Below are 26,268 nucleotides of genomic sequence, written 5' to 3' on the forward strand. Positions count from 1 at the left end.
GTCATTTATCTGAAATTCAAATTTAATTGAAAGTCCTGTATTTTATCTGGCAACTCTATCTATCTATGTGGTATCTACACCCTGAAGGACATATAATACAAAAAAAAAAAAGAAAGAAAAAAAAAGAACAAACAAAAACCAAAGAGGAAATATCTTGATCTTGAGAAGAAGATTATTTTAACAAGTGCCTCTCGAGTATTGGAGGGGGGGACTGAAGAGAAGAGAAAGAATGTTTAATAGACAAATGAGAAGATAAAACAAAATGAACTTTATAATGAGTGATAGGCAGAAGATAAGTTTAATACAGCAATTACAAAATTTGAGAATCTTTCTAGAGGATATAAATACTTTTATTGTTTTAATTGATATTTTATTTATTTTAATTTAAAAATCTACAGGTAGCCTATATTACTTTTTTTTTCCAAGGGGGAGCATAGGAATATGGAGTAAATCCATAACCATCAATGATTTGGAACTGGCCAGTTAAGAGCCAATTTAAGAGTGGCTACAGAATCCCACAACCATTTCATGTGGATTTTCTTAAAAGATTTTACAAAACTCTCCCCTCTAAAATATTAACCTAGGGGATTTCAATAAATTATCACATAGAATATACTAGTATATTTTACTATTATAATATGATAACATAATTTAACACAATATCACCATTGCTCCTTGATCCTGAAGGCAATGAAATATGAATAAGGAAAATATAGTATTGTGAGAAAGAATACAGAGTACTTTTCTTGAAAGTTACTAGTTCATACAGCTCTCAGTTAAAAAAAAAAAAAAAAAGAGGTGTTCATCACTTCTGCACAGAAAAAAAATGATGTTGATTTCTTTTAAAGTCCTAAGTAGTGACTAGAAGTTCAACTCAAACCAGCATGTTTTGAAATTACTCTTATCCTTAATTGAGTAAAGATTAGTGTATAATATTATTACTTTAGGATCCATTAAGCTATAATTAGGGAAACAAACATGGACTATATTTCAGTTATTTAATGGTTTTATGCTCCAGCTGAGAATTATATAAAGAGTAAGTATTAAATAATATTTAAACTAGATAAATTTATTTCACATGGATTTTGTCCATGTATCAGAAATTCAAGCATTGAAACAGTGTGTAAAATGCAAAAAAATGAGAATGGGAGAACGAATACAAATGAAAAATGAAACTGAACATTCTGTTCTACAACTCAAATGGAATGATATAACAAAATTTAACAATAGTCAACCAATTGCTTTTGAAAATATGACTCAGTATTAAGCACTGATGTTTATGTGGGGGAGTTATTTCTATTGCATACTTTAAGAAAAATCTCAATATTCCAGTGGTCCCTGTCAGCTTCAAATCCATGACTACATCTTGTACAGATTAAGGATAAAATCTGCATTAAATGATCAAAGTTTAAGGGGGCAGACTCCAAGAAAATGAAAGAAATAATAAGGAAGTTGGAAGTAAAAATCCTAATATAAATTAGGTAGAGGAATTCTGGGATATCCAATAGTTATTAGCAGAATAAAAGTTGCCTGGAGACTAACATTCCTTTCAAAATACAGGAAAAAGCTTCAATGGTATCATTATTTCAGGTAAGAGAGGATTCCACTCTAGCCAACAAAATCAAATCAAAATGAAAAATCAAGATTAGAAAATGAAAAATCCCTGTAATTGAAGGAGGGAGAACTTGGTATCAAATAGAAATCCCTCCTATGGGTATATCTCTGGTTAACCATTTGTTATGACTGACTGTGGTACTGACTTGACGTGTTAATCAAAATTACCAGGAACACAATTCACTCAAGTAACTGGAACGAGTCCTGTGGATTTTATTCCAACCAATCCTTCATTCGAAACGTATCTCGTTTTCATAAATGTATCTCAGATGCGTGTTTAATCCATCTGCACCAATGAGCTGAAACAGCTTCCGCAGCTCCCATTTTGTTTCCCTAACCCACTTCTTCTCAGCGAAGTTCTATTGAGTATTTCAGTAACCTGGGATCACGGAGGCCCTGCTCAAAGCTCAGCCGCTCTCCTTGACGACATACACACAAACATCCCTACACACAGCCATCCTCTCTCTTCCTCTCGCTCTCTCTCCCTGTGGTTATTCTGACCCAAGCCATACTCACAATGTTAGTGACATCTGGAGAGGCTCCGTTCTGCAGCAGAAGGAGGACAATGTTCAAGTGGCCCATGAAGGCAGCCACATGTATTGGTGTGAGGCCAGACTGTGAAACAAAGCAACAGCAGTTTTACTCCTCTGCACCGGTGGGGGCTCTGGGGATTTCGTCAGATAAATAAGACTTGAGTGAAGAGGACAGAGGATGGGTGACAGGAAGGGGAAGAAGGAGTAAGAGAAGGAATGTTTCGTGACAAGCTGAAACATTGTTCTACCTCTGTTATAGCTTGAATTGAAGCCCCATATTTCACCAGCAGTTCCATGACTTTGATGCGGTTTTTCTTGCAGGCAATGTGCAGTGGAGTAAAACCATTCTGTGCAAAAGACAATCAAGTTAGTTGAAAACATGCAGAAACGATCCTCACACAACTCCATGCTGGCACATGGCAGGCAGTAATGTTACATCGTCACATAATGTTCACCATTTCTTCTGAGCTGTGTAGGTGCTGAGATTTGCGAGGAGAAGTGGGTGTGTGTGTTCCTGTAGGCACTGAACTTGGCTGCTATGTGGCGGGCCTGTATGCAATTCTTTTTGTGTGCTCATCGAGAAAAACAGAAGTGAAGAAAACGACATGGGCCTGCTCTGCAAAGAAGGAAAACCAGAGAGGCAATGATACTTTAGAAGTTCTAAGGTGTTTTCAGGAATACTGATGGGTCGGGTTGTGAAATGACTTGAAGGTGCGTGGAAGATAAGCATGTATTTTTCTGATGAAAGGCCATTTCTTAAAGCTACAAATTGTTGGTCTGTTTTACTTCAACTACAGGCATGACTGTCTCTACAATAAATGTTTCAGCACTGCTACCATTTTCTTCTTGGAGGGGGTGTTGCAAATTAGCAGAAATCATTATTTGCATTCATAATTTTTCATATTCAAAAGTTATATATCTTCCATTAAGAAATTTTTGTAAGGATTTGCTATATATTACCAAAACCCACTACACTGATAATATTTTACATCCGGAAGTTATATTTCTTATATTAAAAAGTTTTTATAACAAATGCCAAGCAGATACATTTTATTTTATAAAAACGTGGTCATTAAGTTCTTAAATATTTTCAAGAAAAGAATGGAGAATTTCAGAAATAACTGGAAGAAGATATGTCTCAGAGGCAAAGGAATGTGGAGAATTCTCTAAGACATTTTTAACTTTCCAAACTAGGCAATGTGCAGGAACTGGGGATAAGTACGTAAAAATTTGTTAACTAGTCCCATGCTTAATCCTTATGTGTAAGTATTATATTTTTACTTGAACAATGATCCTATGTAGAATAGTTGTATCTATTCTGCCAATTAATTATTTTGCATATCTCAGTGGAGACTGATCATCAGTCAATATTCTTCTACACTTAGCAGTTCCCATGAAAGCATACTGTCTTACTTAACCTAATGACTTAGTACTCTTCACAATGTTTGTTAAGTCATTTCCTGTCTATGAGCTATGTAGTAAGCTGGACATAAATAGCCAAAAGTATGTGTAGCACTCAAATGATTTTTAATTATGAGACTATAATGTTTTATAAGCTATTGACCACTACCCAGTTGAAAATGCGTATTTTCTTCCTTATGAGAAAATAAGTATCCTCTCATAATTGCACATAAACTTAAAAGTATATTTGCTTCCTGGGCATTTAGGAATAAATGGATTCCAATGGAAAATTTTCTAATAAAAATAAGATTTATTATTTAATAATTCTCACAGCATTCTCTCATTTTAAATATTGTCTGAAGACTAATTTAACCAACATTAACTATGTAAATGTATAGGGTAAAACGATTGCTTTTAGTTTGAGAATTAGGAAACAAGAGCATAAATTAGCGCATGCCTAATACTTCCAATGATTTTTGTTAGAATGTAAGTGAAGCAAGGAAGATTTATTCAATATTAGACCTTGGGAAATACAGAGGCTGCTCTAGGGACCACCTCGTGTAGATTCACTTGAGCAATTCCTGGAATAATGTATATAAAATGCTTCCCAGAACAGTAAAATGCTAAGGATCACTTTTACATTAGACCGTGTTTAGGGAATGAGGTCAATAAGGAAATCCTCTAAGTGAACACTATATAGGCTTACATTTTACTCTATGTTAAATGCCTTTTTTTTTCCAAATAGAGATTAATAACATTCAACTTTTTTACACTTTTATTCTGACTCTATATCGAGGTGTTTAGAATTTATTTTATGATTTCCTATTTTCCACTTACAATTGCTTATCACTCCAGAGGTTTCATATCTATCTGCAGCTCGCTAGTCGTGGAAATGTTACCTTGGTGTTTTCCTAAATCTGTCCTTGCTCCCCATCATTTAACAGCAAACTATGAAGGCATGAAGTAGGTAGGCCACTTGTGGGAGCTAATGAACTTAGCAGAATTAACTATGTATCTGAAGCCATGCTTTGGCTGGTGTGCACTGGTCAATCCATGTGGTATATTTGTCTCGATCTATATTCTGTTAATGCGAACTAGGCCAGGTTACCAGGGCTCTGGCGTTTGGATTGGCTCTCTTGTCCAGAAGGAGTTTGGTCACACGGTAGTGGCCACAGTGTGCAGCAACATGGAGGGCTGTCAGGTAGTCTAGGGTGACATCGTCAACAGGCGCCTTGTGCTGTAACAGATGCTTCACACATTCCACGTGGTCCCCCTGTGCAGCCATGTGAAGTGGAGACAGCCCATTCTGTACGTCAAAACAAAACAAAACCAAGCCCACATTTCAGCCATGATTTCCAGGTTGTAAAACATAGCAGTGTCAATTCTTGATATTTGGCATAGTGCGTGGCAGAGGAAAAAAAATAATCTCCCTTTGACATCTACATGTATGGTGGATTATGTGTGGTGCCAAGGGAAGCTAAGAGAACATTTAATTTCATAGTTATGCTATTCTTGGGCAAAAACACAAATTAATATACCTTTTAAGAATGAATACATAGTATTATGTGACAATTCAGATGGATCTCACAATTATTAAGGCAATATTAGATATACAAAACAAGTGCTAGCTGAGGTTCAAATTATTTATATTCGATTCCATTCAGTTAGTCTCTCTGCAAGAGTTTCTTTACTTCGAAATGGAGGGGGGTGCAGATGAGGGAGGAGCAAGTGGGTGCATGAGGGAAAGAAAGGGGTTTCGATCATCTCTTAGATCCATGTTGCTCTGAAATTCTATGATTCCTTCTTCCTATCATGAGACATGAATTAAACTTGAAGAAAGCAGTCAGATAAGAGCTAGAAAAGTGTGAAGCAAATGTAGACCATGTGTCCCAATTTTTAAACTTTGAGGATAATATAAACTTGTCATAAGTGATACTGCCCAAAACAGCTTTAGTCTTACTTCTTGGACAAGGTCAATAGCAAGGACATATTCACTGAGGATTACCAGTCTAGGTGAGACTCTTGTTTTTTAAAGTTAAATAATTAAGCTTACAAGAAAAAAATATGAAAACTAAACTAAGTTAGAAAAAATATGCCCATTAAAGTGAGGGGAATATGGTCTTTTCTTAATAATCAATGCAAATAATGCAAATACAGTCACTAGGAAGTAATTGTTGACCAAGTATCCAGCTTGGCAGTCATTACATTCAAAGAAGCAAAAACTGTGTCTAGATAAAAAGCCAGAATCTGCCAATGGCCCAATATTTTCAACAAGGAAGGTGATTTCAACAATGAGGGAGAACTCAAATCAAATACCTTAATTGTGGTGGTTTGTGGGTGGTAGAAGTGGATGTGATTTTGAAATTATTAGCATACTTTCTTGGTTTTTGAAATACTCTTCACTCATAATTACTGCTTTTATATTTAAAAAACTCAGAAAATTAACTGAGAAAGAACAGCAGGTTGATAAGGTATGTATGCACTGGGGGAAAGGTAGCACAAGGGCGAAGTATAGGAGAAATTCAGCCTTGGCAATGTTTGGAGGGATGGGTGGCATGTTTCTCTGATATTCAATCAATCTTCAGTGTTGTTTGATCCACTTAAAAGCTATGTGGAAAAGAAAATCTTCACCATTTAATTCTGTGGCACATTTTACAAATATTTGCTAAGCACCTACTCAAGGCCTGATCGAGTAGTGAGGTACAACATGGAGTACCACAGCCTAGGAACCCCTGTCTTCATGAAGGTCCCATTTTAGCCAGGAGTCAGACAATTCAAAAAGAATAAGTATTAAAATAGTATGTTAGAAGACTACTAGTGTGAAGAGGAAAACTAAAGCACAGGATAACCAAGGGAGTTTGTGTATAGGAGTGCATTATGGATAGGCTAGCCAGAAATAGCCTCTCACTGAGAAGGTGATTTTTAATGAAAGACATGATGACAGTAAGAGAGCAGGCCTCTGGGGGGAGAATCTCGGGGGTGGGGGGGCAAAAACAGGCATGTCCTGTTGAGACCATACCCAGCATGACTGATGAAGAGTAGAGTGGAGGATGCAGCTAAAAGGCAGGTGAATAAGGAGGGAAACTCAGGTAAGAAACCTGCTAGTCAGAACAGAGTTTTTGACTCACACCTCGAGTGAGATGGGGGAGCTCGTGGAAGGTTTAGGAAATAGGATTACTCTGTTGCTGTGCTGAGAATATACTGAACAGGCTTAAAAGAGAAAAGGGGCGGGGGGACAGTTAGAGCCTTTTGCAATCAATCCAGGTAGGACTGATGGTGATCAGGACCAGGGCGATGGTTATTAGACTGTTAAGAAATTGCTGGATTATGAGATATCTTTTTTTTTTTTTTTTAAAGATTTTATTTATTTATTTGTAAGAGAGAGAGTGAGAGCGAGCACAGGCAGACAGAGTGGCAGGCAGAGTCAGAGGGAGAAGCAGGCTCCCTGCGGAGCAAGGAGCCCGATGTGGGACTCGATCCCAGGACGCTGGGATCATGACCTGAGCCGAAGGCAGCTGCTTAACCAACTGAGCCACCCAGGCGTCCCTGGATTATGAGATATCTTGAAGGCAGATGTGACAAGGTTTAGTGACAGGTTATGAGCAGAGAGAAGAGCCAAGAACTGCATACGGAGTTTGACCTGAGAAACTGAAAGAACGTGATGGCCATTAGTTGAGATAAGAAGACTACAAGGGGATTAGAAATAAGGTGGGGAAAATATCAGCAGCTGAGTTTCGAACTTACTAAATTGGAGATGCACAGTAGACATCTGCGCAGCAATAGTGAGTTGACATCTACAATACAGAATTCTGGAGCTACAGAGTTGTGTGTCTTCAGTGTATAGAAGTATTTAAAGATGAAACTGGATGAGATTTCTTAGTACAGATAAACAAATACACAAAGAGTGTGCTCTGGGGGTTCTAACACTCTGAGACTTGGGAAGGAAGAGGGAACAGGAAAAGAGACTGAGCAGAAGTGAAGACAGAGTCTGGGTGTAATGTTCTAGAAGGCAAATTAGGAAAGGAAGGTGTTTTGAGAAGGGAGGAGCAAACCATGTCAGATGATAGCAGTAGGAGAGAACATAGACTATATGAGCTGATTCCTGTGATCGGGTAGATAGGAAGACAATTGTTTCAGTGCTTGGAAAGTGAAGACAAGGAAAGAAGTCCAAGAAGACTAAAGAAAGAAAAAAGTATAGAATAATAAGGCAGCAGGGAATGAGAGTAAATATACTTGGGAAAAATACCGATTGTCAGGCATCATTAAAGGGTAAACTGAGGTAAGCAATCATGAATTTAAAGCCAGCCTAGGCAGCACCCAAACAGTTGGGTGTTTCCCACCACCACACTCAGCTGCAAGAATGCAAGTTGGATTTACTCAGGGTAAAATATAGCAAGGGAGTATGACAAAGGAGTATGACTGTCAGGGTATGAATAGTTCTGTTGGGCAGAGGCGAGGGCATAAGGTGAATAAGAGACAATAAAACAATGGCTGACAGACTCAGGAGAATAAACACATTTTTGGAGTTGGGGTCCCAGAGAAAGGAGGCCGAAATCTAGAGGCAGTGTTTGGAAAGGCAGAGGTTACAACAGAAATTCCAGAGGGTTTACAGCTACCAAACTGAGAGGTCCACTAGAAAGATTATCTACTGCTCTACGATCATTAAAGTCTACATGAATTAGAATAGGGGTTGTAGAAAAGAGTCGTAGTTTGCCATTTTCCAAAAATGAGGTGGAGTGACAACTAGATAGATGAATATTTGCTTCAGGGAAGAATAACGGATGATTCAGAACTGGGAGTTTTAATGGAAGGGGAAGCAGAGTCTGGCCTTAGACACCCATTCTACTTTCTGGCTAAAATGGTATCATCTCCCCCACCTGGTTAGTTCATCTTCTCTGTGTTCTCTACTCTGAACACAGCTCTACTTTCTGTTATTATCTCCTTATCTATCTTACCCACTCAATTTTGAGCTTTTTGAACAAATATTTGAACAAATATACTGTGTGTCATTTATCTTGATAGTTATCTTGACAATTCCTCACTGATCAGAACACTGCCTGGCACACTGTAGCTACTTACTCTGATAGTGGATGTGTGGATGAATGAATGACTGAATAAAAGTGGATATAATCATGCAGCCACAGACATTCTATGCTAGATCCCTACATATACATGATGTTTGAGATTATAAGAAGGCCTGTAAAAAAATTTCATCTAGGTAATCCCATTGGTTTCAATAGTGACATGACAATTATAGGTGAACTCTGTAGATAAGATTATTTAATAGTTTGTGGGAGAGCAAATCTGCCTATCCTCAATTCGATAGATGCTTTTGATTGGTTGTAACATGACTGGCGAAATTTTTTTGCTTCCATTTAAATTTCAATCAGTTTACTCAATAAAACTTTTTACAGAGGCAGCTGTGTGGCTCAGTTGGTTAAGTGTCTGCCTTTAACTCAGGTCATGATCTCAGGGTTGAGCCCCACATTGGGCTCTCTGCTCAGTGGAAAGCCTGCTTCTCCTTCTCCCTCTGCTCCTGCTTCCCCGCCACTCCCCACCCCAGCTCATGCTCTTCCTCTCTCTCGCTCACAAATAAATAAGTAAATAAATAAATAAATAAATAAATAAATAAAACAAAACCTTTCCACAGTCAATTATCTCTGCATTACTCAGCTCCAAATGTCACATTTTAAAGATAAAACTCTACAACACTCATGGTATCAGTCTGAGAGTGAAAATACTACATACAATTTGAAGTCACCATTTCATGGCCTGTCGGACACATCTTTAGATTAGGTTCACCTACACATATTTTAAAAATGTGTGGATTGGTTTTTGCTCTAAATAATTTCAAATAAATATTCAATTAAAATATAAACTGAAAAAGACTTGCTAATGTTGGCTGTCTGATTTTTCTCAGCTTACCCTGGTAAGAGCATCGGTTGGTACCAACCCTGTTCAGGGGCTATAGTAGAGGTGGAATACAGAGAAAATGTAAGAAGTGTCCTTTGTCTAAATTCTTGTTGTACTGAGGATCTGGGGGTTACAGCATATCTTATTAAACAGTTCTGTGTAATTATCATTATATTTGTGTCTCCTGATATTTTTTTGGCAAAAAAATGGGGACTTAGGGGCGCCTGGGTGGCTCAGTGGGTTAAAGCCTCTGCCTTCAGCTGAGGTCATAATCCCGGGGTCCTGGGATCGAGCCCCACGTCGGGCTCTCTGCTCAGCAGGGATACTGCTTTCCCCTCTCTCTCGCTGCCTGCCTCTCTGCCTACTTGTGATCTCTGTCTGTCAAATAAATAAATAAAAATCTTCAAAAAGAAAAAGACACACACAAAAATGGGGACTTATGCAGTAATAACGCTTGAAAAATATATCTTATAATGAAAAACTCCAACAAATCAGCTCCCAGTGGGGTTTTCCATCAGAGTTTTCTTCATGGTTGAGCATACTGATGACAAAAGACAAGAAATGCTAGATGTACTGAGACATGGAAAACATTATGCTTGTTTAATGGTTCTTTGTAGATGGCCTATCCTAGATTGTGCTTTCCATATCACCTACTAATCCTGAATATAATCATCCAACACCACTGGTAAGTCTTTCTTTTTACTCGTATTGCCTAAGAGATAAATACTGGAGAGCTAAAAGATTATCTTGTATTGCTAACTGTGCTACTTTAAGACAATTTTATATGTATTTTACATAATCTTATAGAATCATAAAAGTATACCTATAGAACATAAGAAATATTCTCATTTATATACAACATGCTCATTTACATCACTCATCTACATAGAGTATATTCAAATGTCCACCAAATGTAGAAAGAGTAGCAGGTAAAAACATAGGAAGAACCTGAAGGTATACAATCAATACATCTTAATGCATGTATTTCTTAATTTTAAATAATTTTCAAACAGTTTTATATATATTCCTCATTCCTAGCACATAATTATTGAGTAACTAGAAAATGTTGGCCTGATGCTTTGATTTCAAGAAGAACAGAGACTTTTAGAAGAGTGGCTTAAAGAGTTCCTTAGATCCCATCTTACTCCTAATGACCCACCTTAGTCCTTGCCAGCAAGGGAGCACCCCGTTCCAGCAGAAGCTCTACCACTTGGTCATGCCCACTCCTTGCAGCACAGTGAAGGGGTGTCAAACCATCCTGCCAAAAGAATTAAAGAATTAATCTGGAGTTAACATAAAAAAAAAAAAAAAAAAAGTCAAGATTGTCTTTTTTGCCGCTGCAAAGAGAACGTTTCCTGATCTCATTCCTACTGCCTCAAGAGATCCGTAATAGAATTGCTACTGGTTAAATGATAGAGAAGAGAGAGAAAACAAGACAGTGAGAGATCTCAACAGAGGGCTAGAGAGACAAAGAAATATAGGGAAGAAATGGAGAGGGAGAGGGCAAGAGAGATCTCACATGCAGAGGTTCAATGTGAAACAACATGCTGCTGGTCCTGTGTTTTCATATTCAGGAAGATGCAAAAGCGGATTTTGCAGCAATTGTTGAACTTAAAAGCCCTACTTGCTTGGAACTACAAGGCTGAGATGGTATCACTAAATTATCTTCATTTTGGTTGTCCTAACAGAACTTTTACCCCCAAATTCTTCTTAATCTGATTTGTCCATCTTTGATCTCTTGAATTTCACTATTTTTATAAATCCTCCTAAAACACCTCCTGTGGCTCATAGACATTTTTTTTTCACATTCTTCTAAAGGTTTCCATACAAATTTTTCAACCCAAATTACACAATTATTTCTTAGAGATGGAATTGATTATTAACAATAATAGCATTAAAATGGAGTCAAACAAAATTATGGCCCAACTCTATGTTGTTATTTATACAACTTTCTGACCTTGATACTTCTCAGGTAGTTTCTGATTCCAGAACAATCCTCAAATTCCTTCTGTCTCTTGGATTTTACTTCTCTTGGGTGGCATGGACAGAAAGGAGAGTGGGTGGGTTGTAAGAATGGGCAAGAAGTGAGAGAGAAAATGAAATCCTGAGTACAGAAATTAGCTGAAGATTTCAAGCTTAAGGGAGAAAAAGGTTGTCCTAAGGAGAGATGTTGAAAAGGTAGGTAACAGTCAGAGAAAATGAGAAGTGGTGAGTAGTTAAGAGGACTTCAAAAGCTTCTGATTTATCCAGAACTCTAAGAGCCTATTTTTTGTCTCTGTTTCCAGGACCATCACTCTGGATTATGCTTTCCTCCTAATAAATACAATTCATCTGGGTTACAACTCTCTTCCCGTCCCAACATTCTGGAATTTCTATGCTAGATATCATCACTTTACCCTCCAGATCCATGTTCTACCTTTCTCCCCTCTGCTCCATGTTGGACAGAAAAAGCACTCTAGGTTGTAGTAGGGGGCTACCTTGCCCTCTGGCTTCTGGCTGGGTATGGGGAACACAGCAAGACAACCGTTCTGTAAAAGATCTCAGCCTGGCTGTGTCTCTTCACCAAAGGTTACACTCAAGCCAAAAACAGCCCTGGCCATCCAATTCTCTCCTTTGAAGTCTTGGTACATCAACTCTCACCTTGCTGTGGTGGGATTGGTCATGAGCTCTTCTATTCCTAGCTCCTGGAAGACTATACTACCCCTCATGCCTTCCCTATAGTCCACCTACAATCTTAGAAATAATTCCTTTAATAATCTATATTCAAATGATCAAATGTGAAAGTGCTTTCTGTTTTTGGCTAGGACCTTGAGTCGAATGATACTTTGCTTTGTTAAATCTACTTAGCTAGTATTAAGATACTGAATATCCAACAGAGACCTTGCAATTTTGGATATGTAAGTAGCATGAAAAGACTGCCTTTCGGGGTTGGGGGTGGGAACTAACTACTGTAGTTGGGATGCCGAGTTATTTTAAAGTTCACCAGAAAGAAGTCTAAAAAAAGAAACTGTTCAGGCAAAGTGGTTAAGATGATTATGCTTTTGTATCTCGATAACATACCTTGTGGTGGAAGTACAGTGCATTAGCCGCTATTTAAGTTATATAACTATTAGAGATAGCTTGACTTCTCAACCAGATTCTTGGAGGGGGCCTCGTGGAGAACCAGAGTTTGAGAAATCCAACAACACGAATGAAGGCATTATATGCAGTGGCCCGGCATCTGGGCTCTGGAATCACAGAGACTCAGGTGTGAGTCTCAGGTCAGCCACCACGGAGGATTCTTTCTGAGGCTCGGCTTCACAGCATATAAAATGGGGTAATTTCCTTTATCCCATTTAACTTAGGACCTCTTCTGAAAGATGAGGGACTCTGCCTTAAACCATCTTCAGAAAAGGGATTGTTTTCTACAGAAAACATGAAAGATGCATTGTGTAATCATGTTGAAAACTTTAAATACTCAGAATTGTTGGGTTAATGTAGAGCATGAAATCAGCCATAATACCTGGCTTGCTAAAATGTAACACCTACAACGATCACCTGCTGGGGGCAAGGGAAGCTTTCAGAGAAGAGCATGGGCCTTGGGAATGCTGAGGCCTGTGTGACCACTCTGCTGTTGGAATGCCCCTGGGAGTTGCCTTCCAGAAGCTTTAAGAACCCAAACAGCCACCCTGTGTTCTAAGAGATACCTATGCATTGTCCTTTAGGCTGAGGTTAGCAGAATTCATAGACCAAGCAGATTAGCATATCTTATCTCTCCCATAAACAGATCCTTCCAGTTTCAATAAGACCCACATCACTTGCTTGAGAAACAGGGTAAGGGTTTGTGATTATCCTGAAGGACCAACAAAAGCCAGAGCGAAGAAGAACCAAGTGTCTTCCTCTCGGAATGCTGATCCCCTTGGCTTCTCCTCTCTTTCACAGTAAAGTCTGGAGTAATCTTTTCATCTGTTGGTACAGGGATTGCTGGCCATTCCCGGCACAGAATAACAATAGGAAAATATGGAGAACACTTAATAAATCTGTATGAACATCAAAGAGTAATAAGGATTACATTAATTCTAAATCTGATGTAATTTATTTCCCTTATAAAGGATATGGACATTGTATCAAATTCAATTCTCCCAACATGCTCAGTGTAAACGGATCTTAGATATTTTCTATAACTACACTGCCTCATTATTGCAAAAAAAAAAAAAAAAAATCTTATCAAAATTTTGTATTCAAGGACTTTTTTACTTAATTCTTTAAATTAACTCTAAGGAATATTGATTTGTTCAATATCTTTAACTTAAATTCTTCAGACTATATTTGAAGGCTACTTCCCCCCGGAACCCCTTTCCTTGTTTTCTTTCCTTTTTTTCCGCCCCCCTCACTAGAATCAGTTCAGATCACACTATGATGCTGATAATCCTGAAAAGATTAGATCAGTCAACAGTAGAGGGGCGCCACTTTTCCAGCTGGTAATCTATCGCCTGAGCTTTTTACAACCATTTCTTTCCTTATCTTTTTCCTTCCTCTGTCTCTGTTTAATTGTAGATGTATCCTGAAGTCTGTATATTAACACAGGCTCTGCTAATGACTACCCTGTGTATCCTAGGTCAAGTGACATAAGTCCTCTGAAAATCATTTTTCCCCTTGGCAGTCTCATTTTCCAAATGAAGGCCTCCATGTTTTCCAACAAGCAGTTAACACAACCTTCATAAACTGTTAGGAAGAGGAAATAAAATGATATTTGTAGAGTACTTACTAGGGTGCCTAGAGCATCACGTGCAACGATAATTAGTAACACTACTGCTGCTTTAATTATTGTGATTCTTTTTCCTGATATATTATTTTTTGTTCATCTTTTAATGTTTTTATATACTTGTATTGTTTGCACCGCAACATGTATTTCAATATTTTAACCTTATATGGAGTATCTCCACATTTAAATAATATATAAGATTAAAAATAAAAAAGAATAATGCTCTTAATAAAAATTGGATTAATAATATCATTTTCAACTAGCTATGAAGTCTGTTTTAACATTAAAATGGGGTTTTTCAAACACCAGAAAAACCAGAGCTCTGGTGAAAATGTCTGTTTCACACCAGATCCTAGTCAATGGTGAGAATGTCAACTAGATGCAAAATGTCTCTCAGTGATTGACAAAGTGCTGGTAGAAGTAGGGAAGAAACAGTGGGGAAGATTTTTTTTTAATTACCTCTAATCCTCTAAATATCTTGCTTTTCTCCAGATAATGATAACCTTTTAACTGAGAAAAATAATGAGAAGATCAAGTGGAAAATTCTTGATATAATATACTAGATTCAGAATGTTTATGACTAATATGGTTGCTAAGGTAAACTGAGACCCCTATTATAAAAAAAATAAAGAAAAATATTATTTTTAATTCCTTATATAGAAGCTCTATTGTACTACCTAAAAAGATAGTCAAAAAGTAAATGTAAAATTTTTCTATATTAAAATATATTTTCAAAAGACAAAAGAAAAAGCTAACCAGATTCCTCTGTTTTAATAATAAAGTATTATACTTGTATTTTAGTTACAAACAGAATTAAAAGAATCCAACTGCTTTTAAAATCTTACTCCTTAAGAGACAAGGAAGTACTTTAACTTACATTTAAGGAATGAATAAACAATGTACACACAATGTATACAATTATAAAATTTTTGCTTTATAAATTCTTGAATGAAATACAATTTATTTGTATATCTAAAGGCTACACTGGATGAAATACAGCCCAAATATTCCCTTCACAGAAGGAACCAAGGCTTACATTTGATTAACTTGCTTAAGGACAATTATTTAATGGCAGAACTAGCATAAGACTCTATTTTTCTCCATATCTTATTTTCTTTTTCTTAGTATTCTTTTTATAAAAATGCACTGCCTATTTGGAGTTAGACTTAAATTACATATGCAAATGTTTGTAGGCCATGCAAATTAAACATATTTTACAGAACTAAGTATCTACTGCAATGATAAAAAAAAATAAAATCAATTGTCTCAAAAATGAATGAATATACCAGAAAAATATTAATAAGAAAAATGTGGACCCTTAAGACACTGGCCAAGATAAAATTCTGTTGCATTTACCAAGTGCTTTCTTTACACTGGTACTCTCAATCATTAGAGAGTCTCAATAGAAATAGGTAAGGGAGACATTACGTTAGTAATAAACTTAAAAGAGGAAGCAAAGAAACTCTTTCCTTTAAGCATGAAGAACAAGTAGGCAGAACATGAAGCATTGTGCATAATTGTTCCAATTCTGCATACCTATAGCACAGCAGGGAAAAGGCATGCCAACAAAGCAAAGCGTAGAAATCATATGAAACCCTGATGCAAAGACAGCAGACAGTACAATAAAGATCTTGACAGACAAAGCAAACCACTCCAGAACTCCCACATGATAATATGACATAGATGTTCGGGACCAAACGTCTTAGAGAAGTGAGATTATGAAAACAATGTTTCCCAAGGTCATTAAAAACCAGAATTTATAGGGGCATATGGGTGGCACAGTTGGTTAGGTGTCTAACTCTTGATTTTGGCTGAGGTTATGATCTCAGGATCCTGGGATCCAGCCCTGCGGACTGCCTTGGCTCTCAGCAGGGAGTCTGCTTAAGATTCTCTCCCTCCCCTTCCGCTCCTCCCCACACTTGTGTGCATGTGCACATGCCCTCTTACTCTCAAATAAAAAAATCTTAAAAAAAAAAAAAAGAATTTATAGTCTGGGACTGGTATAGTCCCCAGAAGCTCAAAGATGATAAGGCTTATTAAATAAAAACACTCACTATCCTTAAGATTTGCAAAGGAACTAGATTTGATGCTTAGCCTTGTGACTATGAGAATATAAAGTCCCAGGATTAAACAGTGAAGATAAAATATCACAAGGGACATATCCTATCACTATCTTTTACAGACTTCTCACACCATATACTTCAAACATTATAAGAATGTTTAAAGTTTTGCTGAAGTCTATAATTAACCAAATCTATTCCAGGGAACTAATACTGAAGTACCAATTTAATGTTTAAGGAAGTAACTACATATAATGTCATTAACATAATAAAAAATTATGAAGAGCTAAGTAATTGACCACCCCACTTTCAAAAAGATAAATAATAATATCTAAGAGTTAATCTTCATACAACCATATGAGATAGGTACCAATATCAGCCTATGTTCAGAGGAGGTAATAAGTAAACTGCCAATATCCTATATCTAGTAAGTAGTAGAAGTAAATTTGAAATCAGGTAGTCTGCCTTCAGAGGCCAAACTCTGAACAATGATCCTCTCCAGCCTATCTTATCATCTATTTATTGGCAGTATATAAAACTTAGATTTATATTCTTCTTGACAAATTTGAAATGAATGAAGGGCCCTGCCTCTTATCAAACTGGAGTGAGTAAAGATGCAACATAATAACCAGACATCTGCCTTGGGTGCCTGGGTGGCTCAGCTGGTTGGGCGACTTCCTTCGGCTAAGGTCATGATCCTAGAGTCCTGGGATCAAGTCCCACATTGGACTCCCTGCTTGTCAGGGTGTCTGCTTCTCCCTTTGACCACCCCCTCTCTCATGCTCTCTCCTTCTCTCATTCTCTCTAAATAAATAAAATTAAAGGAAAAAATAACCAGATGCCTTTGTTCTGTAAGCACATAGCAGATCTCCTGCTCAGGTCAGTATAGGATAATCACTTAAGAAAAATGATTTAAAAATTAGAAAATTAGAAGCAAAAGATTATCAACATGTATCCTTGTATTTAGGTAAAAGCCACATCCTCACAGCATAACATAGGCTTTTGTGTTTGGGTTTTAGAAATGTAAAGCTAATAATAATCAGAGAAACTTCAGTTCAATTTGTCATCTTTGTTACCCAAAATAACCAAGGACTTGAAAAACTGTCTCATTGAGTGCCTAGCATTCTGTTTCCCCAACACTTTTGAGCAAATATTAATTCCACTTGACAATGAGAAACCTTTAAATATTGTATGAAATTTAAATCGAATCCAAGAGAGCAATTTCCTTGAAAACACATTGCTTATATTTCAGGACTGCTATTTTAAGGTGCCTGCTTAAAGAATACAAAGACAAAAATGGTAGGAAATTGAAAGAACAGAGACACTCACCCTAGTTTTGGCATCGATCTGACCACCACGATCCAGTAAGAGCTTCACCATATTTGTGTTTCCCCTTTTGGAAGCCACATGCAGAGGAGTGATTCCATTCTACACCATGGAAAGACCAAACAAGAGCATGTTGGGTATGACAGGGCATGACGGTGAAGACTCTGTTAGTGGGCGCAAAGTAAGGCTGAGACCCATGTCGTAATTTGATTTGAGGTTACTAAAAAGTTTCAATGTCTTTGATTTTTAAGGGACAAAAAAGCACACAAACCACAGAGCACTATAGTTAGAGGATGAAAAATGGAATGAAACTACATAACTAAGTTAGTCCGTGCCTATAACATATGTATTGAATATACACATTACTCTGTACACATTGTCAAGAGACAAAGGGAGTACTTTGACATAAGAAAAAAATGTCAAATTCTACTTAGGACAGAGCCCTAGTCAAAGTCTATATCTTTTTTGTTACAGTATCCAGGCCCTGAAAATTCCAGGATCTTCAAGTTTCCTTTGCTTCAAAATAGAATACAAATATACATATTCAATAACCATTGGAAAAATGATTCTTAAAAATACCTTCTTCAGAATAATTCAGTATGAAAAACAACTTGAAAATAGCTCAACATAGTTTCAGAATCAGAAGCCTTCTCAGGACAAAACACCATATATATGAATTATAGTTGTTTACTTTATGAGCTACTCTCTGTCATCATTATGGCAAGAATATGTACCTGACCTTTTGCATGTCAAAATTTTACAAATATTCAAATATTGCATTTACTGATTTATATTAAGAATAGTGTTTTGTAATTATCATGTAAGTGAATTCTTTCCAGTGAAAGCTTACCATTAAATATATAATGCAACATGATGTCTTGTTATGTATTTTGGTAAGACTACATGGGCAAACTCTCAATTCACTAAAAACATTTTTGGTCAAATTATGTGCCCCATAATCATTAAAACACTGTATAAATGTATTTATACATTTGATACTTAACGTTCTAACAGTTTAATGATTGATTGACTTGTGTTGCTCATTCATGATTCATGGAGTGATCTTTAAATATAACTACTCACACTGATGTCAGAATAAATATCTTCCTTAACTGCCACAAATAAATATGCTATTATTCCACATCACTTTTTAAGTAGGTGAATCACTTTTAATTCTAGTATAACATGTCAAAAAGTATTAAAAATAACCAAATTAAAAAATATATTAAAACATACAATATGAAAAGATGTCAACTGTGGTAACATAAAGTGGGAGAAGGAAATTAAACTTTTTAAATGCAATTGAAATTGTTTCCAGCTTAAAATAAAGTGTTAAAACTATAAAATTTTTATGTAAGCCCCAAGATAACCACGCATGGAAAAAAAACAAAAAACAAAAAACTATACAAGTTACACAAAATAAAAGAAAAACGTATCAAAGTATAATAATACCAAAAGTCAACAAATCATAAAGGAAGATAGCAAGAGAGGAAAAGAGAGAAAAAGAGCTACAAGACAAGTAGAAAACAATTAACAAAAGGGCAATATTAAATCCTTTTTATCAATAATTAAATGCAAATGGATTAAAATTCCTGAACAGAAGACATGGAGTGAAGGGTGCCTGGGTGGCTCAGTGGGTTAAAGCCTCTGCCTTCAGCTCAGGTCATGATCCCAGAGTCCTGGGATCGAGCCCCGCATGGGGCTCTCTGCTCAGCAGGGAGCCTGCTCCCCCGCAACACCCCCGCCCCCCGCCTGTCTCTCTGCCTACTTGTGATCTCTGTGAAATAAATAAATAAAATCTAAAAAGAATAGAAGACATGGAGAGCCTGAAGGGAACAAATATTATAAAATGTCTATGCTACCCAAAGCAATCTACATATTCAATGTAATCCCTATCAAAATATGAGAAAAATGAGAGCATGTATATGTGAACTGATACATTCTTATTTTTCACTTATTTGGTCATGATGACTTCATGTGATTCAAAGAAAAAAAAATGAAAAATCTAATAAATCCAGCACAGATCCAGATAAGGAAAAAGAAACAAGCTATTACTATTTTCCATTTTTACTTTAGTATAATGTCCATTCACTACTATCTAAAATGAGAAGCTATTTTAATCCATACCCTAGCTGTAAAGTCCACAGCAGCTCCCCGATTTAGAAGAAGAGTTGCCACGTTGACATTTCCATAGTGGGCGGCAATGTGCAAAGGGGTAAAACCACTCTATGGAAAGCAAAGAAAATGACAGTCAGTAAAGCATTTCACCTCCATATGTCGCAGTCCCTGGATTAGTGAAGAAAATCTCATGGTAGTTGTTTACCTAGTATGTGAGCAATACCAGATAATAATTGCTTTAATAAGGCTCTTCAAATTTTAGTGCAATAAGGTAGTAAATAACTAACAAAATAAGCAGGTAAATAAATACCCTGCATTTCTTGGCAACATTATCTCTAATTAGCTTAATGATTTATCTGCTTACAAGATTTATTGTTTATACACAACAATTTGTTTCTTGGGTTGGTTTAACTTTAGAGAAAAACAGAATATGATTAAACCATAAAGTTTCAGCCATTGGATTAAAGTAATTATGAGTAAAAAAATTTTCTCCAGAGAAAGACTCAAAACTATTGTTTTGTTTTGCTCAGGGCTTTTTAATAAAAACAACAAAACAACAACAACAAACAGCATTAGTTGGCATTGTGCCTTTGAAGCTATGAAAATGTGAGAAACTCTTATAGAGGATACACTATTTGTTCCACATCATTTACACCGTCATACTTCTGTCTTCTTTAACAACTGTGCTTAGTGAGAAGAGGTTGTTACAATGAAAAAAAGTTAAAAAACAAAAACTAAACAATATACCTGGCATCAATGTAAATATCAAATAAAGAAAAAAAGTCAGCCAATCGAAATTTTGAATGTTAATTAAAACAAATTTTAACAAGATTGTTATGAAATAAAATAAGCAGGTTAAATCAATTACATAGCCATTAGAGAACTGTTTACTCTCAGAATGTTTAAAAAGTAAGTCTGAAAATCTTCATGGAAGAAAATTATACTTCCTTTCATTTCTTTTTCTGATGAAATTTAGTTAGAAATTGTTGCCATTTTCACAATAGATGTATATTAACTCTTTTTATTATTAAAGTATGCAAACATGTATTCTCCCTGCTCGCCATAATTTCATCATTTTCTTTACTCAATAAAAGATGATAGGATATTGTTAATAAAGACTATTGTTACAGAACTGGATCTCAAACCCTGCAGTTCTGAAGTTATTTTGTATCAGTCCCTCTCATTTGAAATGAAATTTGATTTATATACACTGTTTTTAAGAAAAATATTATCTAAATCACAACCATTATTTTCCTATTCATTTGATAAACAGTTTTCGGTGACTTTGCTTTTCAGATGTCCTAAACAAGCATTCAGATATCTTAGGTAATAGAAAATCCTCTGTGCGATCAGCTGAATTAGTTGCAAATAATTTCTGACGATAGAGAACCAGGACACAAAATAAGAATAGTAACTATCAGTCAAAATCCCACACTTGTGGTAAAGATAGTTTTGTGCCTATGTGATACCAAATATTCATGTCAAAATGGAGGGAAAAATCAGTTTACAACCAGACTGTTATTTTATAAAATGTCAAATTTTTGTATTTTAAGAAGTAATTGACTAGAAGTTTTTCATTTTTATCTTGATATTTCCTGTCATCCAGACATATGCTGAATGTAAGTCTATCTTTTAAGTTACAATTTAATTCCTGGGGGGAGGGGCAACACAGTGATTGCTAGTGAATCATTTTCAAATTATTTTTCTTATTTGCAAAAATAAACCAATTTATTATGTGACACAGCCTCGTCAGCCATCTGTGATGATGGCTCAGACTCTGACTTTTGACCAACCAACACAAAGCTTGTATAAGCCTCCCTGAAGAACTCTTGCCTGATTACCATGAAGGTAGGAAGCTCAGTTCACCTTTCTATAGGGGTATCGGTGGAAGGGTTCCCCTCTTTGTCACTCTGTTGTTCTCAAAGAAATATTCCTAACTCAGTACAAATCTCCCCAAACTGCTGCTTTCAACACAATATTTAGAGCCAAAATTGCTGTCAAAAATACCTCTTAAACAATCACCAAAAATCACCTAAAAATTAAAGGTATTAAAATCAGTAATTAAGATATCAATTTATATGATTCCAGTCTTGAGCAAGAAATTGGGCATCAAGAAATTGGTTTCTTTTTTGTTTTTTTAAATCTATGTCCTAAGTTCCATGCACAGATATGGGACAGAAGAAATAATAAGACTAACTCAAGTATTTGCACCTATATCACATATATTCACATCTTATCAATAGGTAAATTTTTTAATAAACATGATATTAGTTCTAGAAATACACTACTCTCAGTAAAAGTTAAATGAATGCTCAAAACCTCTCCAGGTCCATAACCCAGTGATCATAAGATGTTAGTCTAAAAGAGTCCCCTCAAAAAAGTGAAAATCAACCTACACAGTCACTTGTCTTTGAATACAGGTTTATTTTTACAATATGCTTTCAACGATGTTTGTGTTAGTGCCTCTTTTGGCAATGGTCAAGGAGAGGCTGCTAAACACACACACACACACACACACACGCACACACACACACACAAATACAGAAAAGCTTCTGCACTGAATGTTCCTGGTGGTCGATGTGACTTACTCTGGTATGTGGAAAATAGATGATATCATATCAAGTACTATTAAGACTTAGAGAGATAAAAGCAAATGTTCTGATCATGATACTCTCAATTACCACTATTGATTATATACAAAGTAGTTAAAAAAATATGGGAAAAAAGGGCAACTGTAAGGAGATAAAAGAATAAAACAGTGGCAAAGAAACCTCCTTAAATTTCACTTTGCTAAACTCAAGCCTGAGAAATCTCATTAAGAGAAGGTCATATTTCTTACTGGCAAAATAGTATTTAATAATAAAGCTCACTCAGAAAACACATATTAAGGAAGAGTTTCATTTTATGCTCTATTCTTATAAACTACTTAAATAGCTACACTGATAAAATAGCTTCTGATATATGTCACATTAAATTTTTTGAACTATTCATTTCCCTTAATTATGAGAAAAGTTTTTAAATTAATTTCCTACTAATGGAAATTCCGATCATTAGTATGAATTAGTGAGCATTTATCCTAATTGGGCAAAAAACTAAAATCAATAAAATCAAGATATATTTTGGTATAACCGTAATACTGTACCTCAGTTGTCCTATTCACCATCATCTGAAGCAGTGTTGTGTGGGAAAAAGAGGGAAGATATTACACAGAGCAAAATTAAGGAAACAGTCAATCTGCTGGCTGCAGTTGGATACATTGTTTCAACATGCCAAAATACATCCTCCTGAGAAAAGACATCCATAACACTACACAAAACAATGTTATCACTCTAAAATTCTGCTTCTATTATTTTTGATTACAAAGAGAATAAATACACAGATTTCTAAAAAAGCTGAACCTCATTTTAAAAGAAAATTATCTTAAAAATTCTTCTTGTTACTCTACCCAATAGGCAGCCCCCTTCTTTTTGAAATACCTCTGGAAGTAATTTATCTCTTTCGATAACCGGAAGTAATTTTGCATTATCACCATGGCCTACTTCTTTATCATCCCCCAGGAGGAACCTGGCAGCTGAAGAGGTCCTTTCCACAAATGCGTTCAGCTTTTACCTTGGATTGTACGTCAGCGTTGTGATCGTTCTGAAGCAGGAGGGCAGCGGATTTGGTGTCATCTTTCCTAGCTGCAATATGCAGAGCTGGCAGCCTCACTTTCCCTTTGGTATCATTCTCTAAGAGGATGGCCACTGCCTGGTTGTGTCCTTGCTGGAGCGCCACCGCGAGTGGCGTGAAGCCATCCTAGTAAAATGGAAGAAGAAAAAATTTTCCATTCACTTTTGGAAGCATGAGATTCAACTCTCAGCAATGCCTCTAATGTTTAAAATAATAATTAAGATAGAGAAGAAATGCAAAAGGATGAAATACTACCGTGTAGATTAAAGCATGGCTAAAATTAACAACTCAGGAAAACAACAGACATTGGCAAGGATGCAGAGAAAGGGGAACCCTCTTACACTGCTGGTGGGAATGCAAACTGATGCAGCTACTCTGGAAACAGCATGGAGGTTCATTAAAAAGTTAAAAACAGAGCTACCCTATGACCTAGCAATTGCACTATGAAGCATTTATCCAAAGGATACAAACCTAGTGATTCGAAGGGGAACAGGCACCCCAAAGTTTATAGCAGCAATGTCCACAATAGTCAAAATATGGAAAGAGCTCAGAGATCCATTGACAGATGAATAGATAAAGAGAAGGTGGTATGTACACTATGTACACACACACACCATAGAACATCACTCAGCCATCAAAAAGAATAAAATCTTGCCATTTGCAATGATATGGATGGAACTAGAGGGTATTATGCTAAGGGAAATAAGTCAATCAGAGAAAGACAAATACCATATGATTTCACTCAGATGTGGAATTTAAGAAACAAAACAGATGAACATAGGGGAAGCGAAGGAAAAATAAAGTAAGATGAAAATAGGGAAGGAGACATTCCTAGGAAACAAACTAGGGTTGCTGGAGGAGAGGTCAGGGGAGATGGGACAACTGGGTGATGGGTATTAAGGAGGGCACTTGATGTAATGAGTGCTGAGTGTTACGTACAACTGATGAATCACTACATTCTACCCCTGAAACTGATTTAAAAAAGATTAAAGCAACTGACAATCAGTCATTCGCCATACTATGACTGGCTTCATCGGATTGTTTTCTTAGTTTCTATTCTACATATCTTGAAAAACATCTGCATTCCCTTACAAAGCATACTGTGCATAATAACAGGTGCTTAAATGTATGTTGAGAATGGGAAAATAAAAATTAGAACAACCTTAAGTAAGACCACCTTATAGAAAGGAAAAGATGGAAAGGGTAGAGATAATGGAAAACAAGTCTGATTGACAATCAAAGATATGGTAGCCAAGACAGGGAAATAAATTATGTGATAAACTATGCAAGCTACTAAATATCTCTATCTTGATTGGGGAGAATGATAACTATCAATGGAATGGTCTATCGCCAATTAATTTGACAACTTTGGGATATAATGTAACCTAAAACCTTTTGGTAAGTAAGGCTAATTCATTAATTTTGCATTTAGTTGAATTTTATATTATTTAGATAATTTAGATATGTGGAGGCCAAGAAAAACAAGGCTGTAGCCCCCTCAAGTCTAGCCCAATTTCCAGAGACAAATAACTCAGTTCCTTAAGCCCTAATGTCATCCTCCCCTCCATAAACAAAACTAAAGGAGGCTGTGGTAGAAGGAAAAGTAAATAAAGCAAAATTTCTTCTAAACCCAAATCTCACTAACAAGGACGCTTGATAGCAAGAATGTGACATTCCACCAGGAAACTCCCAATTGTCTTCACGCTAGTGCCTCATTAAAGGGAAAAACGGCCTTGGCTTGATAGTAACCAGGCCTTCAATATCCTGACAGTCTTCTTTACCCTGATAGCCCTTCTGAACACCCCTTTTGTCCTCACCCACCACTGAGTCCACCTCTACTCTGCTTTTAAAAACTCATTATATGTTTATTAAAAATTAAAAATTAAAACAAAACAAAACAACAACAAAAAACCTCTCTGACTGTAATCTGGCTCGGGGTCCAAGTCCCTACTCCGCTGTGTCGGGTATACTTGGGCCCAAGCTTAAGCTTGTCAAATAAACCCTCATGTGATTGCATTGGTGCCTGGCTCCTCTTCTAAAAAAAGAGGAAAATATATATATATAGGCTAGACTCTGTTTTTGTTAAAACTTCCCTTACTCCACAAAAGCTTGAAAACAAGTCTCAGAAGTTTCCATTCATAGAAGAGATGAGGGTAATAGGATTGTAACAGCAATTTATCATAATCTAACCACTCGATTTGTTTCCAACAATAATCTTTCAAAACTGTAGATTTTTGAGGTAAGATGATTTCCTATTGCACTACCACAAAAAGACTTGAATTTATTTTAATAAGAATTGAATTTTAAATAAACACATCACATAACAGAATGGAAGAGTAAACCATGTAGTGTTGTAATACTAGTAGCCTAAATTTAGAACTTTGTTTGGCACAAATTAAGCACTCTGTGAAGGAGTAAAGATATCATCATATACATATTTGATTATCCACTCTAACACTGTGATAGTTTATGTACAAAGAGCGTGAAATTTGTTTTTTCTTTGAAACAATGCATTTGCTGACAGTACAGAACCTAATCAAAAAGGTTTTAGCCTTCAATTTCGGTAACACTCAGGAAGAAGGAAGCTAGCAAACATTTATAAAAATGGTACTGGAGGGACAGAGGATTCCCCTCAGAGAACTTAACTTTGGATGTCCACCACTATGATTTCATTCTAATCCATACTTCATGGGGGAAGGGTAAATATCTGAAATTATTTTCTCAAGTACCTCAACTAACTCTATGAAAAAGAAACCCGTATTAAAATTCAGTAGCTTCATTCTTCATCATTTATTTACCAATGCTGATTGCTACAATTACAGGAAACTTCAAACATTTAACTAGTTATTTTCAAACATAGGTTTCATTGCCATATTGAATAATTCATAAT

The 26,268-nt window shown here is 36.2% G+C and overlaps 1 protein-coding gene across 50 annotated transcripts in view; it reads right to left on the reverse strand.

The window, feature by feature from the left end:
- ANK2 (ankyrin 2) overlaps positions 1–26,268 on the reverse strand; it is a 330,750-nt gene that overhangs the window by 114,478 nt on the left and 190,004 nt on the right. For 37 of the 50 annotated variants that reach the window (XM_059170296.1, XM_059170307.1, XM_059170367.1 and 34 more), the window contains exons 6-13: positions 23,319–23,504; positions 22,852–22,875; positions 19,719–19,817; positions 17,595–17,693; positions 10,621–10,719; positions 4,657–4,854; positions 2,396–2,494; positions 2,131–2,229 (exon numbers count right to left, since the gene is read on the reverse strand). In XM_059170296.1, the coding sequence (XP_059026279.1) occupies positions 2,131–2,229; positions 2,396–2,494; positions 4,657–4,854; positions 10,621–10,719; positions 17,595–17,693; positions 19,719–19,817; positions 22,852–22,875; positions 23,319–23,504 (903 nt within the window). The remainder of the gene's footprint in view (positions 1–2,130; positions 2,230–2,395; positions 2,495–4,656; positions 4,855–10,620; positions 10,720–17,594; positions 17,694–19,718; positions 19,818–22,851; positions 22,876–23,318; positions 23,505–26,268) is intronic. The other 13 variants (XM_059170260.1, XM_059170329.1, XM_059170318.1 and 10 more) reach the window with 2 other exon arrangements.

The sequence above is a fragment of the Mustela lutreola genome, chromosome 1 (assembly GCF_030435805.1).
Source record: "Mustela lutreola isolate mMusLut2 chromosome 1, mMusLut2.pri, whole genome shotgun sequence".
NCBI classification, from domain to species: Eukaryota; Metazoa; Chordata; class Mammalia; order Carnivora; family Mustelidae; genus Mustela; species Mustela lutreola.